General features: G+C 40.7%; 1 protein-coding gene across 2 annotated transcripts; it reads left to right on the top strand.

The window, feature by feature from the left end:
• Positions 1 to 3144: 3144 nt before the first annotated feature.
• LOC125333457 (P2R1A-PPP2R2A-interacting phosphatase regulator 1) lies at positions 3145 to 19134 on the top strand. 2 transcript variants are annotated; one of them, XM_048319354.1, is made up of 10 exons: positions 3145 to 3474; positions 6737 to 6815; positions 10728 to 10784; positions 12854 to 12897; positions 12977 to 13031; positions 13459 to 13551; positions 14009 to 14097; positions 14739 to 14800; positions 15816 to 15912; positions 17020 to 19134. In XM_048319354.1, the coding sequence occupies exons 1-10, from the start codon at positions 3320 to 3322 to the stop codon at positions 17177 to 17179; spliced, it is 891 nt and encodes a 296-aa protein (XP_048175311.1). In that variant the 5' UTR covers positions 3145 to 3319; the 3' UTR covers positions 17180 to 19134. The 2 variants fall into 2 exon arrangements, with proteins under 2 accessions (XP_048175311.1, XP_048175310.1); XM_048319353.1 differs by having other exon boundaries at positions 14736 to 14800.
• The last annotated feature ends 1715 nt before the right edge of the window (positions 19135 to 20849 follow it).

Below are 20849 nucleotides of genomic sequence, written 5' to 3'. Positions count from 1 at the left end.
ATAGCTCCGCACCCCGGCACTGCTTCGGCCGGGGGCGAGCTCCCGACAGACCCTGGGCGCGGTGCGCGCGCTGACTGGCTGCGGGAGGAGCGTGTGTGTGTTTGAAACGCCGCAACGGTCGCTAGGACGCGCGCGCCGCGGGGGCGTGGTCGGGGGCGTGGCCTGGGGCGAGTCCGGGTTCGAGTCCCACCCCGGCCACAAACCCGGCGCGTTCCGGGTTGCGCTCGTCCGGGGGCTTTTTTCCATCTTAGTGGGGAAAAGCTTTTGCAGCCTTCTTCAAGATTACGTCCTCTCCGACCTAAGTTCTGCAGGCTTTCCCAGTGTTCTCCCCAGGCTTCCCTAGCTGCTGAAGCACATACGAGGGCTTTGATTGCAATGAGAGTCTGCACAGGTTTCAGAAATCTGGCGTAATATTTGTTATGAGACGTGTGATTCTAGTACTTGACTGTATTCAGGTTCGGGACTGACCTTGGCAAATCCACTCTGAGTGATCAAAGCATCAAAGTTTGTGCTTACTTTACAGTATTTTTCTACAATAACAGTTGCACCATACATATTTGTCTCTTGCATGCAGGTGGTTTCAGGGTTGTTCCCAGCACCAAATTTTAAAAGGTCTTCATTTTCTCCTGGGATGAAACATTTCTTTTGCCAGAGTGCTAGGTGTTGAAACAGTTAAGATAGAAAAGTTTGGATTTTTCAACATTTCAACTACCTTAATTGGGATCATGGCTCTTACTTTAAAACTACTGAAGGTAGATGCTTCTAGATAACCCATTAGAACTCTTGTTTTTTCAGCTTAATATTTATTATGGTATCTCCTTGCATTTTTTGTTAATCAAGACTGACTTGAGCATATTCCATTTTACTGCATTCAGGGACTCTTGTCTCATCAACTGCTGTTGATGCTTACATTTCTTTCACTGAACTGATACTATTAATGAAGAACTTTGTGCTGAGATGTACAAAGATGCGTGAAGATGAGTTAAAAGACCCACAAGATCACATTTTAAATATTTACAGGATTTTTTTATATGTATTTATATTGAAAAACCCAGAGAAAAATTCCTTATTTTGTATTAAGAGGAGAAATACCTTTCACAGTCCTGTCCCCCTGCTTACACTATGGCCTATTACAGCCAGTAATGACACCCTTCTGTGAGTTGATACAGAATTGCCATCTCCTGAAAAGACTGAGAACGTAAATATCTAAATCTTTTTGCTTAACTTCTAATAATTATGACCAGTCTGATTCACTGGAAAATTAGGATCTGCAGCTGTGAAAGGAATTTACTGTTAATCACCTTTCACTGCCACCATTCTGTAAAAGCAACATGGCATTTTTACAGAATCTGCACAATTCTCCTTGTCTGGTGCTTCAGCACAAGCATTTCACAGCTTGGAGCAGCTTTCATACCTTCATTTTCCATGGCTAGAATTGCCTAAAAGGCAATTCAGGTGACAGTTCCTAGCAAAACTTCTAGCCCTGAATGGAAATCTACACACAAATATGCTGGTTCTCTTAATACAAAAGCCACCTGCAGGATCTTATTACAGCACCAAACTATGTGGATTTTGCTATTTATTTTTATTGTGGAGTTATTATATTATGTCCTTGCCACTAAGGGCAGCAAACAGCTTCAAATGCCATGTACCAGGATACCGTTAAGGAAGAAGTCAACAGTATCCAAAATGTGGCTGAGAGCTCAAAAACATCTGCTCTATGTCCTCAAATTTTCCAGTGCCAGGCACATCATCCTACTGTCTGACCAGGATTTACTGTAGCCAAGAGAACTTTAATGGGAATATGTGTACAAAGGAAAGTGGGGACTGTCAGGATGACCCTCAAGTGGGCTGAGGAGGGTAATGAAGCAAAGGGATGCCTGTGAGAGAGTTGTGCTGTGGAATGGAATGATAGAAATGAGGAAATCACAAGTTGTTGAGTTAGCACCATGGCAAGACGGATTAAGAAAGGAAAGAACATGTTAAACAGAGCCTTGGGAGGATACAGGTGAAGGACGGATATTCATAGTGGGGCAACAGAGACTGAAAGAATGAGATACATGGGTCCAGTGATACATAGGGACTGGTGGGCATGAAGTGGGTGGTGATGTGGGAGGTATTTGATAGTGTCAGGGAAATACCCCCGTAGGTGAAATAAACACAGCCACAGTTACAAAATGCTATCAGCCTTAGATAAATTACGAAGCATGGGGCTCATGAAAAAATGTTTTAGCTCTTTATAATCTACCTTTTTTCTCTGGTTATTTCTGTTCCTAAAGACTGCCTGAAACTCTCACTATAAACAGATGAAGAGATGGAGCACCTCCCTTATCAGGAGAGGCTGAGACAATTGGGATTGTTCAGCCTGGAGAAGAGAAGCTTCCAGGTCACCTAATTGTGGCCTTCTAGTACCTAAGGAAGGAAACCTACAAGAAAGATGGAGAGAGATTTACAAGGGCCTGGATTCACAGGACAAGGGGGAATGGCTTCAAATCAAAACAGAGTAGGTTTAGATTGGATATTAGGAGGAAGTCCACCCCTGTGAGGGTGGGGAGGCCCTGGCACAGGCTGTCCAGAGAAGCTGTGGCTGCCCAGTCCCTGGAAGTGTCCAAGGCTGGGTTGGATGGGGCTTAGAGCAACCTGGGATAGTGGAAGGTGTCCCTGCCCATGGCAGGGAGGTGGATAAAGATGGTTTTTAAGGCCCCTTCCGATCCAAACCATTCCATGATTCTATGGTTAATGCCCTGTTAAGGTAAACCAGATTCCCCACTTCATCCCAAGAGTTAGGAGTCTCAGCACTGTCCACCAGCGGATGTGGCATTGACCTTCCAACCTATTTCACCACAACCTCCTCTAGGTATAAACTACGGCCACATGTAGCTATTAAAGTATTTTGAAAACGTTTGGGTTTATTCTTTATTCCTGGAGTTGTCTGGGCCTGCACAGAACCATCCGCTGTTATTTCTGCAAGCAACAACAGCTCGGTATGAACTCAGGAGCGATATTTTCGCTATTTAGCGATCAGCGCTGTGGCCCTTGGCGAGAGAGCTCTGGAGAACACACTTAGGACACCTAAAATCTGCCAGAGCTGTGCCCGAGCGGCCGCAGCCGGAGCGCTGCGCCTGCGCGCTGCGGCCGGGCCCGCCTGCGCTGGGGCCGGCCGCGGAGAGCGGCCGTGGGCCCGTGGCGGCTGCAGGTTTCAGCGGGAGCAGCGGGGACGGGCCGCCCCCGGAGCCCCGGCATGCGGCTTCGCTGCTGCGGCCGCCCCCCCCGCCCGCGGGCTCGATAGGGCTGGGGCAGCGGCGGCCTGAGGCCGCGAATGGGCGGAGCGGGAGGAGCCGGAGCCTCTGCCGCCGCGATGGCTCAGGAGAAGATGGAGCTGGACCTGGAGCTGCCGCCGGGGAGCGCCGCGGCCCCGGGCGACGGCGGCGGCCTGAGGCGATCGAACAGCGCCCCGCTCATCCACGGGCTCAGGTGAGGGGCCCGGGGGGCTCCTGGCCCGGCCCGGCCGTGCGGGGGCTCCGGGTATGCTCCGCGGCGCCATGGGGAAGAGTGGGTTCCTGAGCGCTGTCCCAGGCGGGGAGGGATTTAGGGAACATATCAACGTGTGGAGGGGTGCGAGGAAGCCTAGGAGAGGTGCTTTGGTTTTACTGAAAAGCTTTGTTTTCGCCACGGTCTGCTGTGTGTTGCAGAGAAACACCGTCCTCAACGTCAGAGTTGTGGCTGTTCTTATACATCGAATAACAATCGCGATGATTTCTGTAATGGATCAAGTCTGAACAAAATAAATCACTGCTCTGTGTATGATTACAACAGTAAATGCTTTCCGAACAGTCAGGCAAATTTGGTAGGAAGGTCATTTCACGGGACCTTGACATAAGTTTTACATTTAGTGTATAAGTGTGTCAGGTGTCCAGCAATTTTTCTGGATGATACTAATTTTTGTAGTATGCATTACTGGGAGAAATACAATGTGTTGTGTAGACAGTTGTGCTTGGATATTGCCACCAGCCTATGGCAGGTCTGTTTCCAGGAGGGTTGGATGTTTGCTGGGTCTCTTCAGGTCTCTTCAGCTGACAGGACTGAAGGTGGTAGGGACAGATGAAAGCTTTCAGACAGGTAGGGTTTCTTGTACAGTTTTGTTTGGGTAAGTTTATAACCCAAAGTGCTGTTTCATGTCTCCTCTGGGCTGTTGAGAAGTAGGGAGATGCCCCATCTGCTACATGGTGTGGCTTCCATCCAACTGTAAGGTGGTCCATGTGCTGCTGTTAGTGGTGTGTCTGCGGTTTGGGAGAGCATATTGACAATAAATTTCATAAAATGTAGTATATTACAGGATAAGTACTTCCTGGTGGTTTGATTTTTTCCCCTTTCTGTTTCTGTAAGGAACTGGATATCGAGTGATGAACAAATCTCGCATACCTCTTTTACCAAAATGGTTAAGAGTGCCTGACAATTCAAAAGAAATACTACTTCTTGTCTATTCCATCATGATTTAATGTTAAGTGAATGTAATTGTGATTCTTTTATATAATCACAATGAAACAACTCCCTTTTACATTTTGATGCAGTATGGAAGGGTTGTGTATGGCAGCTGTCCCCTGGGAGGTTTCTGAGCAGGTAAACTAATTGTGTAACTGAGACAAGATGTTTTTATAATCTCAGCCTTTTGTAAGTTGTAAATTGTAAAACCCTTGACTCTTAAAAAAAAAACCACCCAAACAAATATACTTAGTTCAGGGTTTGGGTAGGTAGAAGGGTGAGCCTGAGCTCTTGCCTTGACACTGTGATTACATTGTGGGGTAGGTGTTCATACAAATAAAACTGAAATGCCATTGAACTAATTTGAGGTGGTTGCAGTGGTTTGCCTGTTAGTTTGGAATTTTCCACCAGAATACTGTTTTTGCAAGATTGCAGCTCTTGGCAAGAAACTTCAGTTTTTCCCAGAATGGCTTTGTTCGGTAAAGTGAAACAAAAGCTCTTGCTCTTACACAGCTTGCTTTTTCTCCTGTGTCTCCTGTTTTGACTTCTTCATTAACAGATTTAGTAGGGAACTTGGAAAATGAGTTGCCGTAGATCCAGAGAACCGTTATAAGTGGAATATTTTAGATCATAGAAGTTATCTTTCACAGAACTTGTAACTCTTGTTTCTGTGCCAAATAAAATTGATTTTTAATGGGAACTGTAGTTTTCTGTGAAAAGTAGGTCTGAAATCTGACCAGTTCTGGTGGTTTTGCGTGGGAGATTAAAGGTAGGATTATTTGTGGGGTTCTTTTCTTTCCCTCTCTGCTAGTTAGAACTGAGTATTTGACTCAGACTATGGTAATGTGGGACAGAATTGTTCCAACCTGTTTTCTTGACTCAGACCCTGGATTTCAGGATGTGCTGTTTGTCTTGTGCTTGCATGCCAAGCAGTACACTTACACTGAAAAGAGTTGTAGCTGTTGGCCTCAGCCAAAACTCATCTCTAAACATCATGTCATGGATCCCTTAAATTTCTCCTGTTCCACCTCTGTCAAATGGCAGCTATTTGATCTCTCGTGGGTGTGAGCTGAGTGAAACTTCTTGGAAAATTGTAAATGATGTCTGGTCCTATGTACTTGACATTTTGGAGGAGGGTCTATACATTTTTTTGGCAGAAACTATAGTGCTTATGCCAATTGCTGTTGGCTTTTATTTCACAGTATAAGCTTTATTTGTTTTTTATTTACAGCTACATAAAAGCTGTCTAAAACTTACGTGTCTAACTGGTGTGTTTTAAACTGGAGGATTCTGACAATGGTGTGTCATGAAAATGCAGTAGGATTGTCAGTCCTTACAACAAGGTAGTGCTGTTGATCAGGTTAGTTTTAAAGAAATTGTATTTGTGGGGGGCTTTTGTTCATCACTAGTTAGTGGCTGAAGCAAAAAGATACAATGTGAATTCTTGTAATTTGAATCTAATTACAGTCTTACATTTGGGTTTGTTCACCTATGCAGTTCCTCACTGATTTTTGGGCATGGGGATTGTAGGTTGTGGCTCAAAATTTTTTTTCTAGCGATCATAAAATTTAGTTTATTTCTGCAGTCGCATTCATTAAGTGCTGATAATTGGCTGTTGATAGCACTGGTGATGACGTGACCAGAAAAACTTGCTTTAGGAATCAATAGAACTAAAGTTGCCCTGAGAAAGAAGTTCATTTGTGTCAAATAAATAATCCTATATGATTTAAATGGACATGCTGCTGTGAGGCCTTAAAAACTGGGTTTACTGTAAGTTTAATTTAACCTTTCGTGGAAAAATGTTCAGAAGATATTACATGTTTGTAGTGATAAGATTTATCAAGAGGCTGTATTTTTAAATTTTGTTTTATCTGTGGGATCGAACCTGGTTTCAGTTACTGCTTACAAGCCATTTATACATTTGTTCTGTTGAATGACATTTGAAGCAATATACAAACAGCAGCCATTCCAAACATAATAAATCCCCACAGTCTAAACAATTCTTCAATTGTTCTGAAGACACAAAATGATTAATTGAAGTCATTAATTGAAGTAGCTGGGAGTTGGAGGATGAACAAGTTGATTTGCACTCTCGTCAACAAGCTAGAAGAGTTCTTACTTACCTGTCTCTGGAGTTCTTTGTCTCGACAGGAGAGCTGTCATAGCTTATATGAAGAAACTGAGCTTATATGAAGAGGTGCTTTTTGCTAGGAAGGAAATGGCTTTTGCATTTGACAAGTGTTTCTTTTCACAGCGATAACTCACAGGTGTTCCAGGCCAGCGTCTTGCGCACCCGCAGGAACAGCACCACGGTCATGAATCGGCACAGCCTGGTAAGAAAACTCTTACACCAACCCCATCAGGTGCCAAGCAGAAGTGTGCAAACAGGAATAAACAAAATTAGATTATAGTCTCTGAAACTAATACCACATTGCTTTCAGAAACAAGGCACTAGACTGTGACATTAATATGCTGTAGCTATAATGAAATGTTACTTATAGACCATTTGGCTTGGAGAATGCTTGTATTTCATTGTGATCATAACTTTGCTTATAAAACAGATGTTCCAAGATAGAGTAAGAAAGGTAGCTTCCTAAGAAAACTAATTACATAGCTGTACTGTTGACAGTAATCAATGTCTTAAAAGATTTCTGATGATTAAGAAAAAAAGTGCAGACAAATACTTCAGCAAAGGTTGCATCTGTAACAAAACCAGGATAGTTACGTACAAGAAAGATTGGTGGAAAAGCCTTTCTTCTGCTGGGATGAAAAAACTGGAAGTGTTATGGTCAAGATTCCTTAAACAAGTCTCTTTCTTCATATTTTTAGGGAGGCAGCTTAGTGTAAATCTGTTTGTGCTTGTGGTCAGGCAAAAGGAGAAAAAAACAGAGGCAAAAGCTCAGTTTATTGTGTTTACTCCTGAAGATCCTCAATTGTTGGGCTAAAACGATGCTAATTCAGGATGCCTTGCCCAGAACTTGCTGAGAAGCAGGAGCTAATTCATTGATGGGCCGCTCTTCCGCCTGCTCCTCATAAATGTTGAAGTGTCCTGAACTTAACCAGTGTTCGCATCTCATGGGATGATGTTGCTAACCCTTCCCCTCACACTAATGTTATTAAAAAGTGTCCTTTTTTGCTCCCAGCTGATCAGGTGCTGACAAAATACATGAAATTTTTCCTTACACTAAAAATCAAGTGCCCCACTGACTGCTAGATCAGTGCTTTGTCTGCTTTGAAATGCTCCTTGGAGTTGGGATCTGGTTTATGGTTCTGTTGAAGATGGCAGGGAGGATGGAGTTGGAAAGTATCTTAGAAGGATCTCATCCTTCTGTGGTCTTAAACCAGAATCATCCACAGATAAATTATTTTGCGATAAGAATTAAATTTTCAGCATCAAGGACCCTAAGCAACCTTCCCTGGTATTCTTCCTATAGCAAATAAGTACATTTAGTTTTATGATGTTAGAGATATTCTAAGGAGCGAGATCACATCTACTTTAGTAAATTACATTTTTACATAAGAAGGTGATAAAGTGTACTTCAAAAGCCACTTCTTTGTATTTAAGAAAACGAATCCAAGTTTAACTGCAGTGTAATCTGTAAGAGGTTTAAAAGATTCAATAACGTAACTTCTTTATTTTAGTATTACAAGTACGTATTAAGTTTTATGTTTTGTTAAACTTCATGGAAAAAAAGTTGATTGGTGTTTGTCTAACCTGTATGGTGTTCCCTGTCATGGGAACAATGAGAGTGGCTAAAATCTCTGATAACTGGAGGTCATACTCCATCCATTCCATCTTCAGTGCTGTCCTGGTTCCTCAGCTGAATTCCACTTTTTTTGGAGTGGCTTCTCCAAGTCTCAGACTTCAGCTGATTTATAATGATGACTGCAAGGGCAGTGGTGCCATTTGGGTTGGGGCTTGATCTGCAGTTTTCTAGTGCTACATGTAATTGCCAAGGAAGGGTCAACCAGGCTCAGTATCTGCAGTTTATTTCCTTTCAGAGGATACCAGTGAGTAAATGTTTTGGTGGTTTTTTGTTTTGTTTTGCATGGCTGGGGTTTTTGTTTTGTTGCTTAAGCAGAGCAGTTGAGTCTGTGGTTAGATGTTTAGGTGCTATTTCAGCAGAAGTTGATGTTAAATTTTTTCTAATTTTTTTTTTTTTTTTTTTTTTTAAAGCCAAGTAATTTCCCTGCTGGGTTCAGTGTGGCCCCACAAGTGGCTGTGCTGGCAGGAGGCAGAGGGCACTGCAGGGCAGAGGCACTGGGGCATTGCCTGCTCACTTGGGCAGTGGCTTCTGCCAGCCTGGCACTGCTGAAACTTTACCTGCACTGGAACACAGTATCTGACACACTGGAGTAGGAGGGAAGGTGTTTCTCTTCTCTGTGGTAGTCTAATAGTTCATAATGTTTTAATTAGGCTTTGTGCTTTCTTAAAACATTGGGGATTTGAGTAGCATAATTTTAATAAATGGGTTCAGTTTGTTTAGCAAGTATCCTTTGAAAGTGACAGAGGTTTCTTTTCACAAGAATTGAATCAAAGGATGTAAACAGAGCAAAAGTGAGTTTTACACACTGACAAAGCAAGGATGATGTCTTGTTGGAAACAAGATGTAGGATCCTCAGAGCTGTGTTAGTGCATCAGACCCTGCAGAGGAACACTTAATTGTCTTTTTATATTTTTTGTTTTATACTGCAAGCCACTGTTTTTGTATGTATTCTATTAATGTCAAACCTTAAAGTATGTGTATCACAGTCATAAAATTAGAATATAATGAGTGGAACAAATGCATTTCTGCTGTGGAATGACAGAGTGAATGGGCAGGAATGCACTATTGTCCAAATCCTTTTCTCTGTGTGAGAATCAAGGTCAACTCAAGGTCTACATTGGCTGGTGCAGCTTGGAGGAATTTTTATTAGGTGCACAGGATTTTTGGGAACCCAGTATAATAGTAAAGCTGACCTAAACTGGACTTTAAAAGTAGCAAATCAAGATATTATAGCTGTTAGACTTTAGTACTATATATTACGATGACTGAATTCTGGCACAAATGTTAGTCATCCCCTATGTGAGCCTGATAGGCTGAATTCTTTTGTGAGAAGAAGGGTGTGATGTCTTTGTGTTTGTTTTTTTATAAGGAGGGTTCTGGATGTATGAAGCATTAATAGTCCGTGTTAACTTACCCTGTCAGGCAGCAAAATCTTTGTATTCTCTGTGGCACTGATTAGAAAATGGTGCAGTAACAGTTAACTGAATGTTTGTTAGTTGTCCAGCTTCAATCTTCTGATGATTTGTGAAGCAGATGAAGCCTTATAATGAATGAAGTATAAAAACACCTATAATAATGCAAACCTTACTTGCTGAACACATCCATTTTAAAAAGACACTTTATTTTTTGGAACGATTGTCATCTTACAGAGAAGTTAAACCTCTGTTCAAGGCTTCAGCTTAGAATTTTTGTTCCCTGAATGGCTATGACGTAAATCAACTGAGGGTTAACCGTATGAGAGATGGGAAATGTATGCAAGAAAATTATATTTTGAGAAAATAATCACTTTAAATTATTTGGGTTTGGGTGTGCAGTTTTAGATTAATAGCATTCCAGTGAGATCTTGGTGCAAATCTGTCAGCATTAACAGAAGACCATTTTTAGTGGCGTCTTCTCTGATTTCACCCAAATTGGTGAAGTGCTTGAGAAACCATAAAGGAAGTGTTTAACTCTTTGTTAGCCTTCTAATAGCTGATTTTTTTCACCTGTCAAAGTACTCATTTATAGGCAGACAACAACCCAGGAACCTTTTTGTACAATGTGTTGTTTTGGCTTTGTATTTTTAAAGGATCTATTGGGGAGCTTTCTGGATCACTTAAATGAAAATAAATATTCTGAATCCCATAAAGGAAAATATTTACGTCAACGTATATATACTAGGGCTGACAGTGTGCTAGTGAAAAGCAGCTCCATTCTGTGGGGAAGGCTGTCAGTTCTAGTTGCCTGGAAATGGAATGGAAGCTAGGCTGATACCAATTAGCATCTGTGAGGTTACAAAGCAGTATAATGGGGAAATACATCTTAACATGTTCTTGCAAGTAAGTGATGTAGTTTATATATACACTGAGAATGTTATAAATTATTTTTTTTAATTACTTTTTTTTTTTAGTTTGGGGCAGCACTACTTTACTAACATTCCTGTGGCACCTTTCCCTCCCTTCTGCTGTACTTTCAATTGTATATGACTTTGTTTTGCAGTTTGTGCCATCATCTCCTATCCGTATTCCTAGCAGCCGTCTTCATCAAATCAAACAAGTAAGCACAGATTCTTCTAAATGAGTTTTTTATAGGTGTCTGGGGTTTTTTGCGGTTGATATGTGATGTCCTTCAACTGTCTGTAGATTTTATTTTCAAACTGCCTGCCCAGTTCCACATTTCATGAAGCAAAATGCATCTTACAGCAAGGAGAAGATTTAACCAGAGAGAGGATTCTTAAAATGGACATTTTAGAAAGGAAACCTTTAATGTAAACCCTTAGAGTTAAATTTCACCAAGTTTTTGGCAGCAATGCCAGCATAAATATTCGGGGCCAATAACAAAGTGTTCTTTAACTTGTGTTGGCACAAGACTTTTGTGCAGCTAGAAAATGAGCAGGATAAGGAGGCACTCTGGCTGAAAAATAGTCTGTACTCTTCTGGCTGGGCTATTTTTCATCTGTATAATTTTCTTATCCAGATCCCTGTACTTGTGCTGTCACAGCACGAATGGAGGGGGAAGGGCACCAGAGCAAACACTTGGGAAGGGGGGTAGTGTGGGGAATATCTGAGCAGGCTCAAATAGCTCTGCTCCCAGCCAGCACACCGCAGGCTGAAGACTTTAAAATCAACAAGCTCAAACTCTTGTGTCTCCTTCATTTTGTATCTCCACTTTTTGACAGTAGAATGATTATAAAATTAGCTTGAAGATGCTTAATTTTTTTAAAATTTTGTTTTTTCACTGGCTAGTTGTCAATGGATAGGCTTGATTTTTAAAGGGTCAAAAGTTAAGAAAATGATTTAATGCTTCAGACAGCATTTTTAGGCTGTGTTGCCTGAGTGGTGGAAGGCACTTGTGCTTCCCACCTCAGTTATTTCAGGTAGTTGCACAGTAAACCTGAAGAAAATAACTGCTTGCTTTCATTATGTAAATAATCTACTGGTTTAAATAGACTCTGAAGTGCTCGGGTCAGTTGTACAGCTCTTTTCATCAATACAAAAAGTCTTAGGTTTAACATGTAATCATAAATTAACAGAATCATAACAGAATCATAAATTAGTTTGTGTTGAAAGGGACCTTTAAAGGTCATCTGGTCCAACCCCCCTGCAAGTGAGCAGGGAGATATAATGAAAAATATGCTGAGAGCAAAGGAATGAACTATTATGGCTCTGCTCTATTACATGAAGTAAAATTTGATGATTCAATCTTCTGGAAAATGCTTCTGCATTCATGGTTTTGCCATCCGTTTATTAAAGCAAAAAGTGTAACTTCCTAATTTGTGTTTGAGCATTAGATTCACTAGTTGGAATTAATTCCATGTCCTGTGTACTCACTGAGAACCTGTGTGATTTACTTCTGATCTCTTTCAAATCTGAGCAAATTATCACACAGGTGAAGTAGGTTAGACTCTTCCTACTTATGATGAGGATTGTGAAGATGTTTAGTTGAACTTTTACTCTTGATTTAGGGAATCTACTCATTCACTGAACAGACTGGGTCGCATTTAGGTGAATGGTGTCTGCCTAAGAAGAGATTGAGTCATGTTTGTACTTGGTGTTAATGTTTAGTTTAATTTTACATATTTGATCCATTTTAATAATACTTTATGGAGTTTTTTTTAGAAAAAAACCTCACTGAATCCTGAATTCATTGTGTGCAATGCAGTGTATTCCAAGTGAGATGCTGACAAGTGTCTAGTTAGTCACTAATCCATAGAGTAAGGTAAGAATCCAGCCATGTTTTTGAGGTTTATCTGTACTAGTGCCCCCTTTGTAAAATGATATTACTCAAGACTGCATAAAGACACTCTGGCTTGTGCAGAATTTCTGGTTCATACTATCATTATTCAGTTTTGTAGCTACCTCTTGGTTAGTAATGAAAATAAGGCTGCTTGGGAAACAACCAGCTCACATAAGCACTTCTTACTTGATGGTCTCTCTTGCTACATCTCTTTCTCATCCTCTCCTCCTTGCTCCTTCTCATGGAGTGAGAACTTGAGGTTATTGTCGCTTAACCGAGTTGATTTATATTTTCCACATGCCAAAGTGAAGTGAAACCACAGCTTTTCTGATTTGCTGGAACAAAGTGCTTTTTTTTTGACCTTACTTCTTCATGTGTTAATCTTTTAGGAAGAAGGAATGAATTTGCTGAACAGGGAAACCGTTCGTGAAAGGTGAGTGCTAAGGCAAAGTAGAACAGTCGCTGCAGCCGTCTATGGGCTCGGGACAATACATTTCTTTTTTTCTTTATAGAGAAGTGCAAGTAGCAATGCAGATGAGCCACTCATGGGAGGAGAGCTTGAGCCTGGTAATGCATTCATGCTTTAATTTGTGTTTCTATCATCAGTATCAGGACACTAGAGACTCTCTCATGTCAACATTTCCTTTGATAGTTTGACCTACAATTAAGGTGTTAGTATAGCACTGCTTTTGATCAGCAATTTTTCACACTAAAAAGGCATAGAATTATCAGTTGTTCAAGGTACATGTGGATTCCTTGGGATGCTATGTCAAAAGGAAATTGCATGGATGTCTGCCTGTTCAAATTTTCTTCCATGTTCTGATACTCTCCATGTAATGTTTAAGGGGGGTTTTTTTGTTGTTAAACATAAGCTCATAAATGGCTGCCTAAAAATTGTTGATATGATGGAGGATAACTTTGGAATTTCACACCAAACAGTCCTTTTCTTGTTAAGGTACCTGCTCATAAGATTAATTGTGTGTACTGTTTACAGAGTGACAATGATTTTGAAAAATCACTATCACCAAAGCAAGTAGACTTTGTTCCAGTTTCACCAGCTCCTTCACCTACACGAGGAATAGGGAAGGTGAGCAAAATGTGATAATGATGGTTTTATCTTAAGTAGAGCTAAATAAATTCAACCAAATTAGTAGCAAAAGATTCAGCCACCTGCTCCTTTCTACCTCAGCTGCAAACAAGAAACTAGAGAGTAAATAAAACCCCCTAAAACCCCAAACCAGAAAATACCAGCTGCTCATCTTGTGGGTGTGAATTTCTGTGGAGTGTTCAGCTGTTGTGCTGTGGTTAATAAAAAACAAATAAGTCTGTTTAACCAGAGTACAGTGAAATAAATCTGCATGAAAATGGAATCTGTCCAATTTTAATTTTTTTTTTCTCAGTAGCAAAAAGTGATGTCTCAGTATACCCAGTGACTGCTTGCTGAAACTAATTCTGGGTTGTTTATTTCTCTGCAGTTAAGCGTCAATTGTTACCACATGGGAATGATACAGTATTTATAATAACACAAACTCTTTTCCTCTCAGCAATGTTTCTCACCATCTTTGCAAAGTCTGGTGAGCAGCAGTGGGTTGCCTCCAAGTCCCAGCCCAAGTCCAACAAGGAGATTTTCAAGGTAAGTCACCAGATCATATCAATGATAGAAAATTGGCATAGCTTGTTCACAGTAGGCATTTGAAATACCAGAATTTGTTATATCCATAATTGATTTCTGAGCACAAACACAACTTCATATACTCATGTAGACTTTAGATGGTGGTGTAAAGCATTTGTCAAAATCCTCATGTCATAACATTGGGAAATGGGCTGCATTGTGGCATCCGTGTTCCCAGTGCAGTCTCTATATTGCTCTCATTCACATCTTTAGTAATTGAATTCTGAGGGGAAGAAAACACAAACAGATTTAGGGTTTGTTACTCCTTTGAGTGATGTGGGCATACCATTAAAGTTTACTAGGCCCTCACAGTTCAGCAAAGCACTGCCTGTCAACTGAGATGTAGTCAGTGTCTGGATGTGAGCTTTTAGATTGCCCCAGTTGTGAAATAATGTAATTAAACTTTTCCTGCTCAGTTCTGTGCTTCCTGGCCTATCTTCAGAGGGGAAAAAAAAGAGGACTTCTTTTGGATAAGCTGTTTTAATGCCTATTTTCTTAGTGGTTTCTACCCAGTAGTTTGTTCTCTGAGTATTTTTTGATTCTTTTTTCCACTTTTCTCTTTTAATGGTGATCTCAGTGCAGCATTTGTCTTCTTTTAGCAGGAGAAGCCAGAGCCCAATTAACTGCATTCGACCAAGTGTTCTTGGATCAATCAAAAGAAAAGGTACAGTATTTAGGTTTGGCTAATACAATAGGCCAGCTTGTTAGTCATCTAGTAACTCATATAGCTTTCTTCATAATTCTGTCCAGTTGGCTCATACTTCAAAAAGTGACTAGAAATAGAACATACTGCACATAATAAAACAGACAAATAATTAAATTAGATTTTACTATTCCATAAAGCTTGTAATTCTATAATGCTAATAATTGTTTTGTTCTAATTCCTCCCCATTGCTGTGGTCATATAGATGTGATAAAAAATGTGATGTAACCTGCTTAACAAAACAGTAAATACAACTATTGGTATATTTAACTTAAACAGAAAACTTTGAAAGTCCTGGTTGACTGAAGCACACAGGTACTGTACATTTAAAATAACTCTTCAAAACCCAAAGCTGATGCCCAGGCCTGGTAGGCACCTTACAGCTTAATTACGAAATGTTTCTCTGTCTTTCTGCATTTTTCTTCAAGTTTAACTTCTGGCAATTTTATTGCACCTATTTTTATATCTTCAAGCTTCACCTTTATTACAGAACACCTCTGGCTCTAAAACAACTTTTAAACCACTTTCATCTGAGTTCTGCCATAGCTTATTTAAGCATATATCTATCCTCTCTTCTTCTAGAGTGTTTGGAAATCTAAGTCAATGGAAAAGTTTTGTGATAATCCTGGAGCTTGTTCTTTTTCTTTATTTTCAGCTTCTCTGCTCTTGTGGAGCTGGTCAGTGAACTGATAGCTGGATAAACTGAAACAAAAGGATTATTCTTCACTACTGAAGAATAAATATCTGATATCTAAGCCTTAGTTAATAACTCACTAAACTGTACTGGAGCTTGGACAAAATGGTTCCAGGAAATAGACAGCCTTTAAAATTTCAGCATCTAAATTCTATGCTCTACAAATGGAGTAGTCTATTATAAGTTTGAACCTCTATTCTGTTTGCTCTGTAGAAGTACTTTGAAAGTAGATTTTAGTTTAAATGAGTAGTAATTTTTATCACTCATTATCTCTTCCCAAAGGTGTGACAGAGATGGAAGATCACCCAAAAAGATTATTCCAGGGATCCACCAACATGCTAACCCCCGAGGCTGCACATCAGGCAGACCTTGGGGCATGGTAAATGCTGTGCTGTTTATTGTCCCTTTCAGCAGAAGCATTACAAATATTTTATTTTTCTAGCAGTGATTATGCTTGAAGTTTTTTGTGCTTGCTTTTGTCTTTTTTTAATAGAGATATCTCACAATGTTACAGCATTGAAATTATCACGGTAAATAGGCAGCAATGTTCACTACAATTCTGCAGTTTCTAGGCCTGACTGATAACAGTTGAGCATGTTTAGGAAAAGACACCTCATGGATGCTAGCTTTTGGAGTTTGATTCAAATTGCAATCAAATATGAACGTTGATGCTTTTGGGCTGAATAGGGTTTTGCTTTTTTGCCCTTGGTCTTAGTCACAGAGGAACATGAGTCTGTCAGAGGAGCTGGGAGGAGATAAAAAGTACTTCATTAAAAATTGTGGTGATTGGTAATAGCAAGGGAGTTTGATCTAGTGTTTTAGTCAAAAGGTTAATCATACATAGGGTGCGCCCACACAACTGTCAAGGGTTGTTCACAGTATTTCTGTCTTTTTGCTGCTCACTCCTGTACAAGTCATGCACAAGATTTGAGTAGCAATAGCAAAATAGATGTTTTAAAGGTACTTTAAAAACATATCTTTTTTGCACACCCTGTTTACAGTAGGGATAGCAGTTTGGGTTCATTTGCTGCATCTTGCTGTAGGAGATGGTAATTTTAAAAAAATCACTTTGCTGCTATCAGTGATGATAGATCAGCTATCATGAATTTGTGTCCTGTGAAATACGTAGTACAATGGAGGATGGACAATTTATCATTGGCTCTCCTGGCAAAAAGGCCTCTGGCTGTTGTGCTGGCCCAGGGCTTTGAGGATGGAGTAAAGCTGGCAGTGGATTGCTCGGCCTGGGACTTCTGATCTGTGCCCCATATTTGGGTGAGCAAAAGGGGAAATGGGCAGAGTGTCCTGTGTGTATCTGGAAGTGACTGCAAGGTATGTAGCTGCAGGTGTATTTCAGATCATAGGGCTTGCTGCTCCTTCAGAGATGCACATGTGTTTAGAATGGCTTTGTGATGATTTGGGCTGGTTTTGGCCGCTTAACCTGAGCCAGTGCCTCGTTTCTCACTCCCTGGTGTCACTCTGTTTTCAGTCTGTCCTCACATGCCCTGGATGACAACAGGAGCAGTGCAGGCTCCTCCTGTGACTCTCCAGCTGAAGTTGGCACCAGCACAGACTCTCCAGTGTCGCTCTCTGACTCCAGATCCCCATTTTTACCTGTTGATCTCACAGCCAAGTTACCGATGGATTGAGAAGCAGGAATCTGCTAATGGACACCGGGAAACAGGCAGGATATTGCCCAGACTTTCTGTTGTGTGTAACCCATTCTGTTCCTCATAGGAACTTCCAGCAATGTCATTACTTCTAGAAAACTTCCAGAATAGTTCCTTGAGGAGGAATTCACCTTTCTAGTGATTTATATGACATTTACTACAATACAGAAGCATTTGGGCTGCAGACATGTTGGATGCTCACATCAGTCAGCAGCTGCTGGTTTGCAGTGGATGTGATCTCCTTGCCATGAGTTACAAACACTGTAAATGTGTCCTGCTTGTGGAAGACTTGTCTTGCCAGCAGCCAGTGTCCTCCCTGCCTGTGGAGGAGCAGATAACTCACATTTGTCCTCAGCCTAAAACCAATGAAGCAGCTTACTACTTGTTTATATTCCCAGAATGTTAGATATTTATATTTTTTTTCTTCTTCATATGAAAGGGAGAATATTGCAGGGGGGAATTATTATTATTATTATTGTTATTGTTATTATTATTATTGTGTTCTATTGTGATTGGCTCTTAATCAATTCTGTGTTCCTTTGAATCTCAGAAAAGAACAAATTGGTGAATTGTCAAATTTATATGTGGATTTTATTCATGATCATGACTGCTGTTGGGACTAAATCTGAATTAGGTGTGGAACATTATTCTGGGGTTTTGTATCTGGGGTTTATTTCTTTTTCTTCCCCATTTAGATGACGTATTGGAGTGGTAGATGCTCTGTTAAAGGTCTTTTAATAGGGAAAAATAGTGACAATATTTGGAACAATAAATTAAATCCTGAGATTTTAGTATTTAGTACTTCAGGAATGCATTATTTTAACTGTCAGTATTTGTCCTCATGTATGACAGATATAGTGAGGAATCTTGAATGCCTTTTTACAGGCTGAGGCCATCAAACATATTTAATCTGTGTTTAATTTCCTGATGTCGCTTCCTCAAACAATGACATCAAGTCATTTCTGCTGTTGAAAACTTCAAATGCTGATTGGAAGCCTGGAATCTGGTAATCTGAGACATTTGAAGAAGTCAGTGTGTTGAGGCATCCTGATCTCAACTCTGAAATTCCCCAACCAGGAGGAAGAATTTGCAGACCCACCTCCTACGGACAGCTGTCTGGGATTTTGCAGCGACGCCCTCACTGGGGTTGTGCAGCTGAACTCCCCCAGCTGAGTCCCTCTTTGTACATGTCTGTGCATCTGTGCTATGTGGTTTCAAACCTTCTCTCCATAGAGGTTAATAATGAAGCAAAATGTTTTATTTTTAAACGCTAAATCTTTGTAGTGTGTCATAAAGCAAGAAAAGTATGGGAACTTCCTTAAATAGGAGAAAATCCTGCCCTGAATACTGCTGTGAAAGATTCACAGAGATGAAGCTTTGACTGACAGCAGCCATCAAAATGAGAAAGGGATTACTTGGAGTGCAAAGACCTGGTGACATGAGGGCCAGTGACCCATTTCTGTGTGTCTTTATTGTAAAGAGAAAATAGAATGTATTTAATAGTCTGACTCTGTTCTAGTTAAGATATGACATGGTTTACTTCTGGTATCATTCCTCTTAAATTATTGTAAGAATCACCCTGCTGGTTGCAGTCCCTCGCTGAGTCCAGCTGCCCTTTGTCCCTGAGCAGACGCACACGGGAGTGCCTGGCTCTGTTTGCTCTCTCTGCTGAGGCAAAGTTGGGTTTGCAGTTTCGGGTTTGTGCCAAAGAGTTGCTGTGCTTTCACTCTTCTGTGGTGAGAGCAAGACTCTTTTTTAAAAAAATATTGCTTATTTCTTAAGAATGAACCTCCTGGTGTCTCTTCCAGTCTTTGTTAGAAGACACATCAGTATAGGGGGGTTTAATAGCTGAGTGTGGGTCAACTTGTCTCTTTTCTGTTGAATATTTAATGCTATTTTTCAAATAAGTGCCAATAAATGGAAAAATAAATGTGTTTTCCTGGTTTTGCACTTTTTTAGATAACCACATTCTTGTTTTCATCTGGGATTAAATGCTTTCTTTTAAAATCAGAATATTTATTGTAATTTACTTCTACCCAGTCTAGTTAACATATTCTAGCTAATGTAAAGTAGGTATTAAAATCTGCAGCACACTTGCCTTGTTTTCCTCGTGCAGTGCTGTCTTGCAGGTCTGTGACAACTCTAGGAATAAAGAAGAATAAAACCAAACATTTTTTAATACAAGTAATACGTGTCCCTAGTTTATACCTAGAGGAAGTTGTGGTGAAATAGTTTGGAAGACAGAAGCTACTCCTGGCTACTGGAAAGTACTGAAGGTCTTAACTCTTGGGAAGAACTGGGGAGTCTTTGTGTTTTGCTTTAATACGGCAGTTAATTGCAGAATTATGGAATGGGTTGGGTTGAAAGGGACCTTAAAAACCATCTCATTCCACCCCTGCCATGGGCAGGGACACCTTCTGGCAGACCAGGTTGCTCCAAGCCCCATCCAACCCAGCCTTGAACAGTTCCAGGGATGGGGAGTCCACAACCTCTCTGGGCCAATTAATGCTGTTGGAGGAGAGTGAAATAGTTATTTATCTGTATCCGTTCCTTTCCCTGCTTTTGCAAAACAGAAATTGCTTTGAAATTGTGGAAAAGCATCTCACTGTTTTATCTCCACGTCACCAGGAAGCTTCAGCTTCGCACTCTGGAGTCCAGAGACACATATAGGGGTTTTTTCCACTAAAATGAAAAATTTTGGAACCAAGTTATGCTCCAGAACATGTATCTGGATGCAAGGATGTTATACAATGCACATAATCAACCCTGTACTTGTCTAGTAACTCATGCTTTTAATATTGCCTCTGCTTCTCTCTGGGATTCTGCCACAAATGGCACCTTCCAAAAGTCACACTTGTGTTTGGCACTTGCTTGGGCTGGTTGAAAATTATTTTGCAGGATTTGTTGGCAGTTAAATCAGATCTTGGGCCATTGTGTCTTCCTTGACAACTGATGGGTGTTTTTCTTCCTTCCACCTTCTCCAGAGTGACACAGTTGCTGAGGGAACGTCAGTAACCGTGCCAGTGCTCAGGGGGCTGTATTTTTGGAATGAGCCCTTCACTGGTTGCTGCATTTAGCAGAGATACTGAATAGAAGATAGATACTTCCCTCTGGAAGAGAAGTACAAATGCCAGGGAAAAATGAGCCTGTGCCTCAGCTAGATTGACTTGCATGGTCTTCTGTGTGTTGCCAGTGAGGCAGGTGACCTGAATGCTCAGCTGAGCAGCTGCCCAAGGTCCTCCTGAGATCAGGGTAAGAACTTAATCTGAAATTCTTTCTTTTCACCTTTTTCCATAAAACTTGAGAGTAAATGATCACCAACCCGTAGAAACAAAACAAGTCTCCAAAGTCTGGTGAGACTGAGATATTTCCATTTATAGATGTGTGCTGTGGTTCCAGTATCAGTCCTGTGTTTGTGAGTCCAGCCCTGCTATTGTGCAATGATTTGCCAATAAAGCGACTGGAGGGACCTCCAGCACTCCATGAGCTTGAGAACAGCTTGTGCCTCCCTTAACAGTCGTCATTTTAGAAATGTTCACTTTATGCTGTTGTATTCTTGCATATGTTGGAGTCATAACTCATTTACTTAAAATAGAGAGCTTCAGGAGTCATAATTAAACTATGTGAGCTCTTCCTATCCTGTTTTAAG

The sequence above is a fragment of the Corvus hawaiiensis genome, chromosome 14, assembly GCF_020740725.1.
Source record: "Corvus hawaiiensis isolate bCorHaw1 chromosome 14, bCorHaw1.pri.cur, whole genome shotgun sequence".
Lineage (NCBI taxonomy): Eukaryota > Metazoa > Chordata > Aves > Passeriformes > Corvidae > Corvus > Corvus hawaiiensis.
Note: the sequence above shows the minus strand (reverse complement) of the source record. Positions and strands in the feature narration are given on the sequence as shown.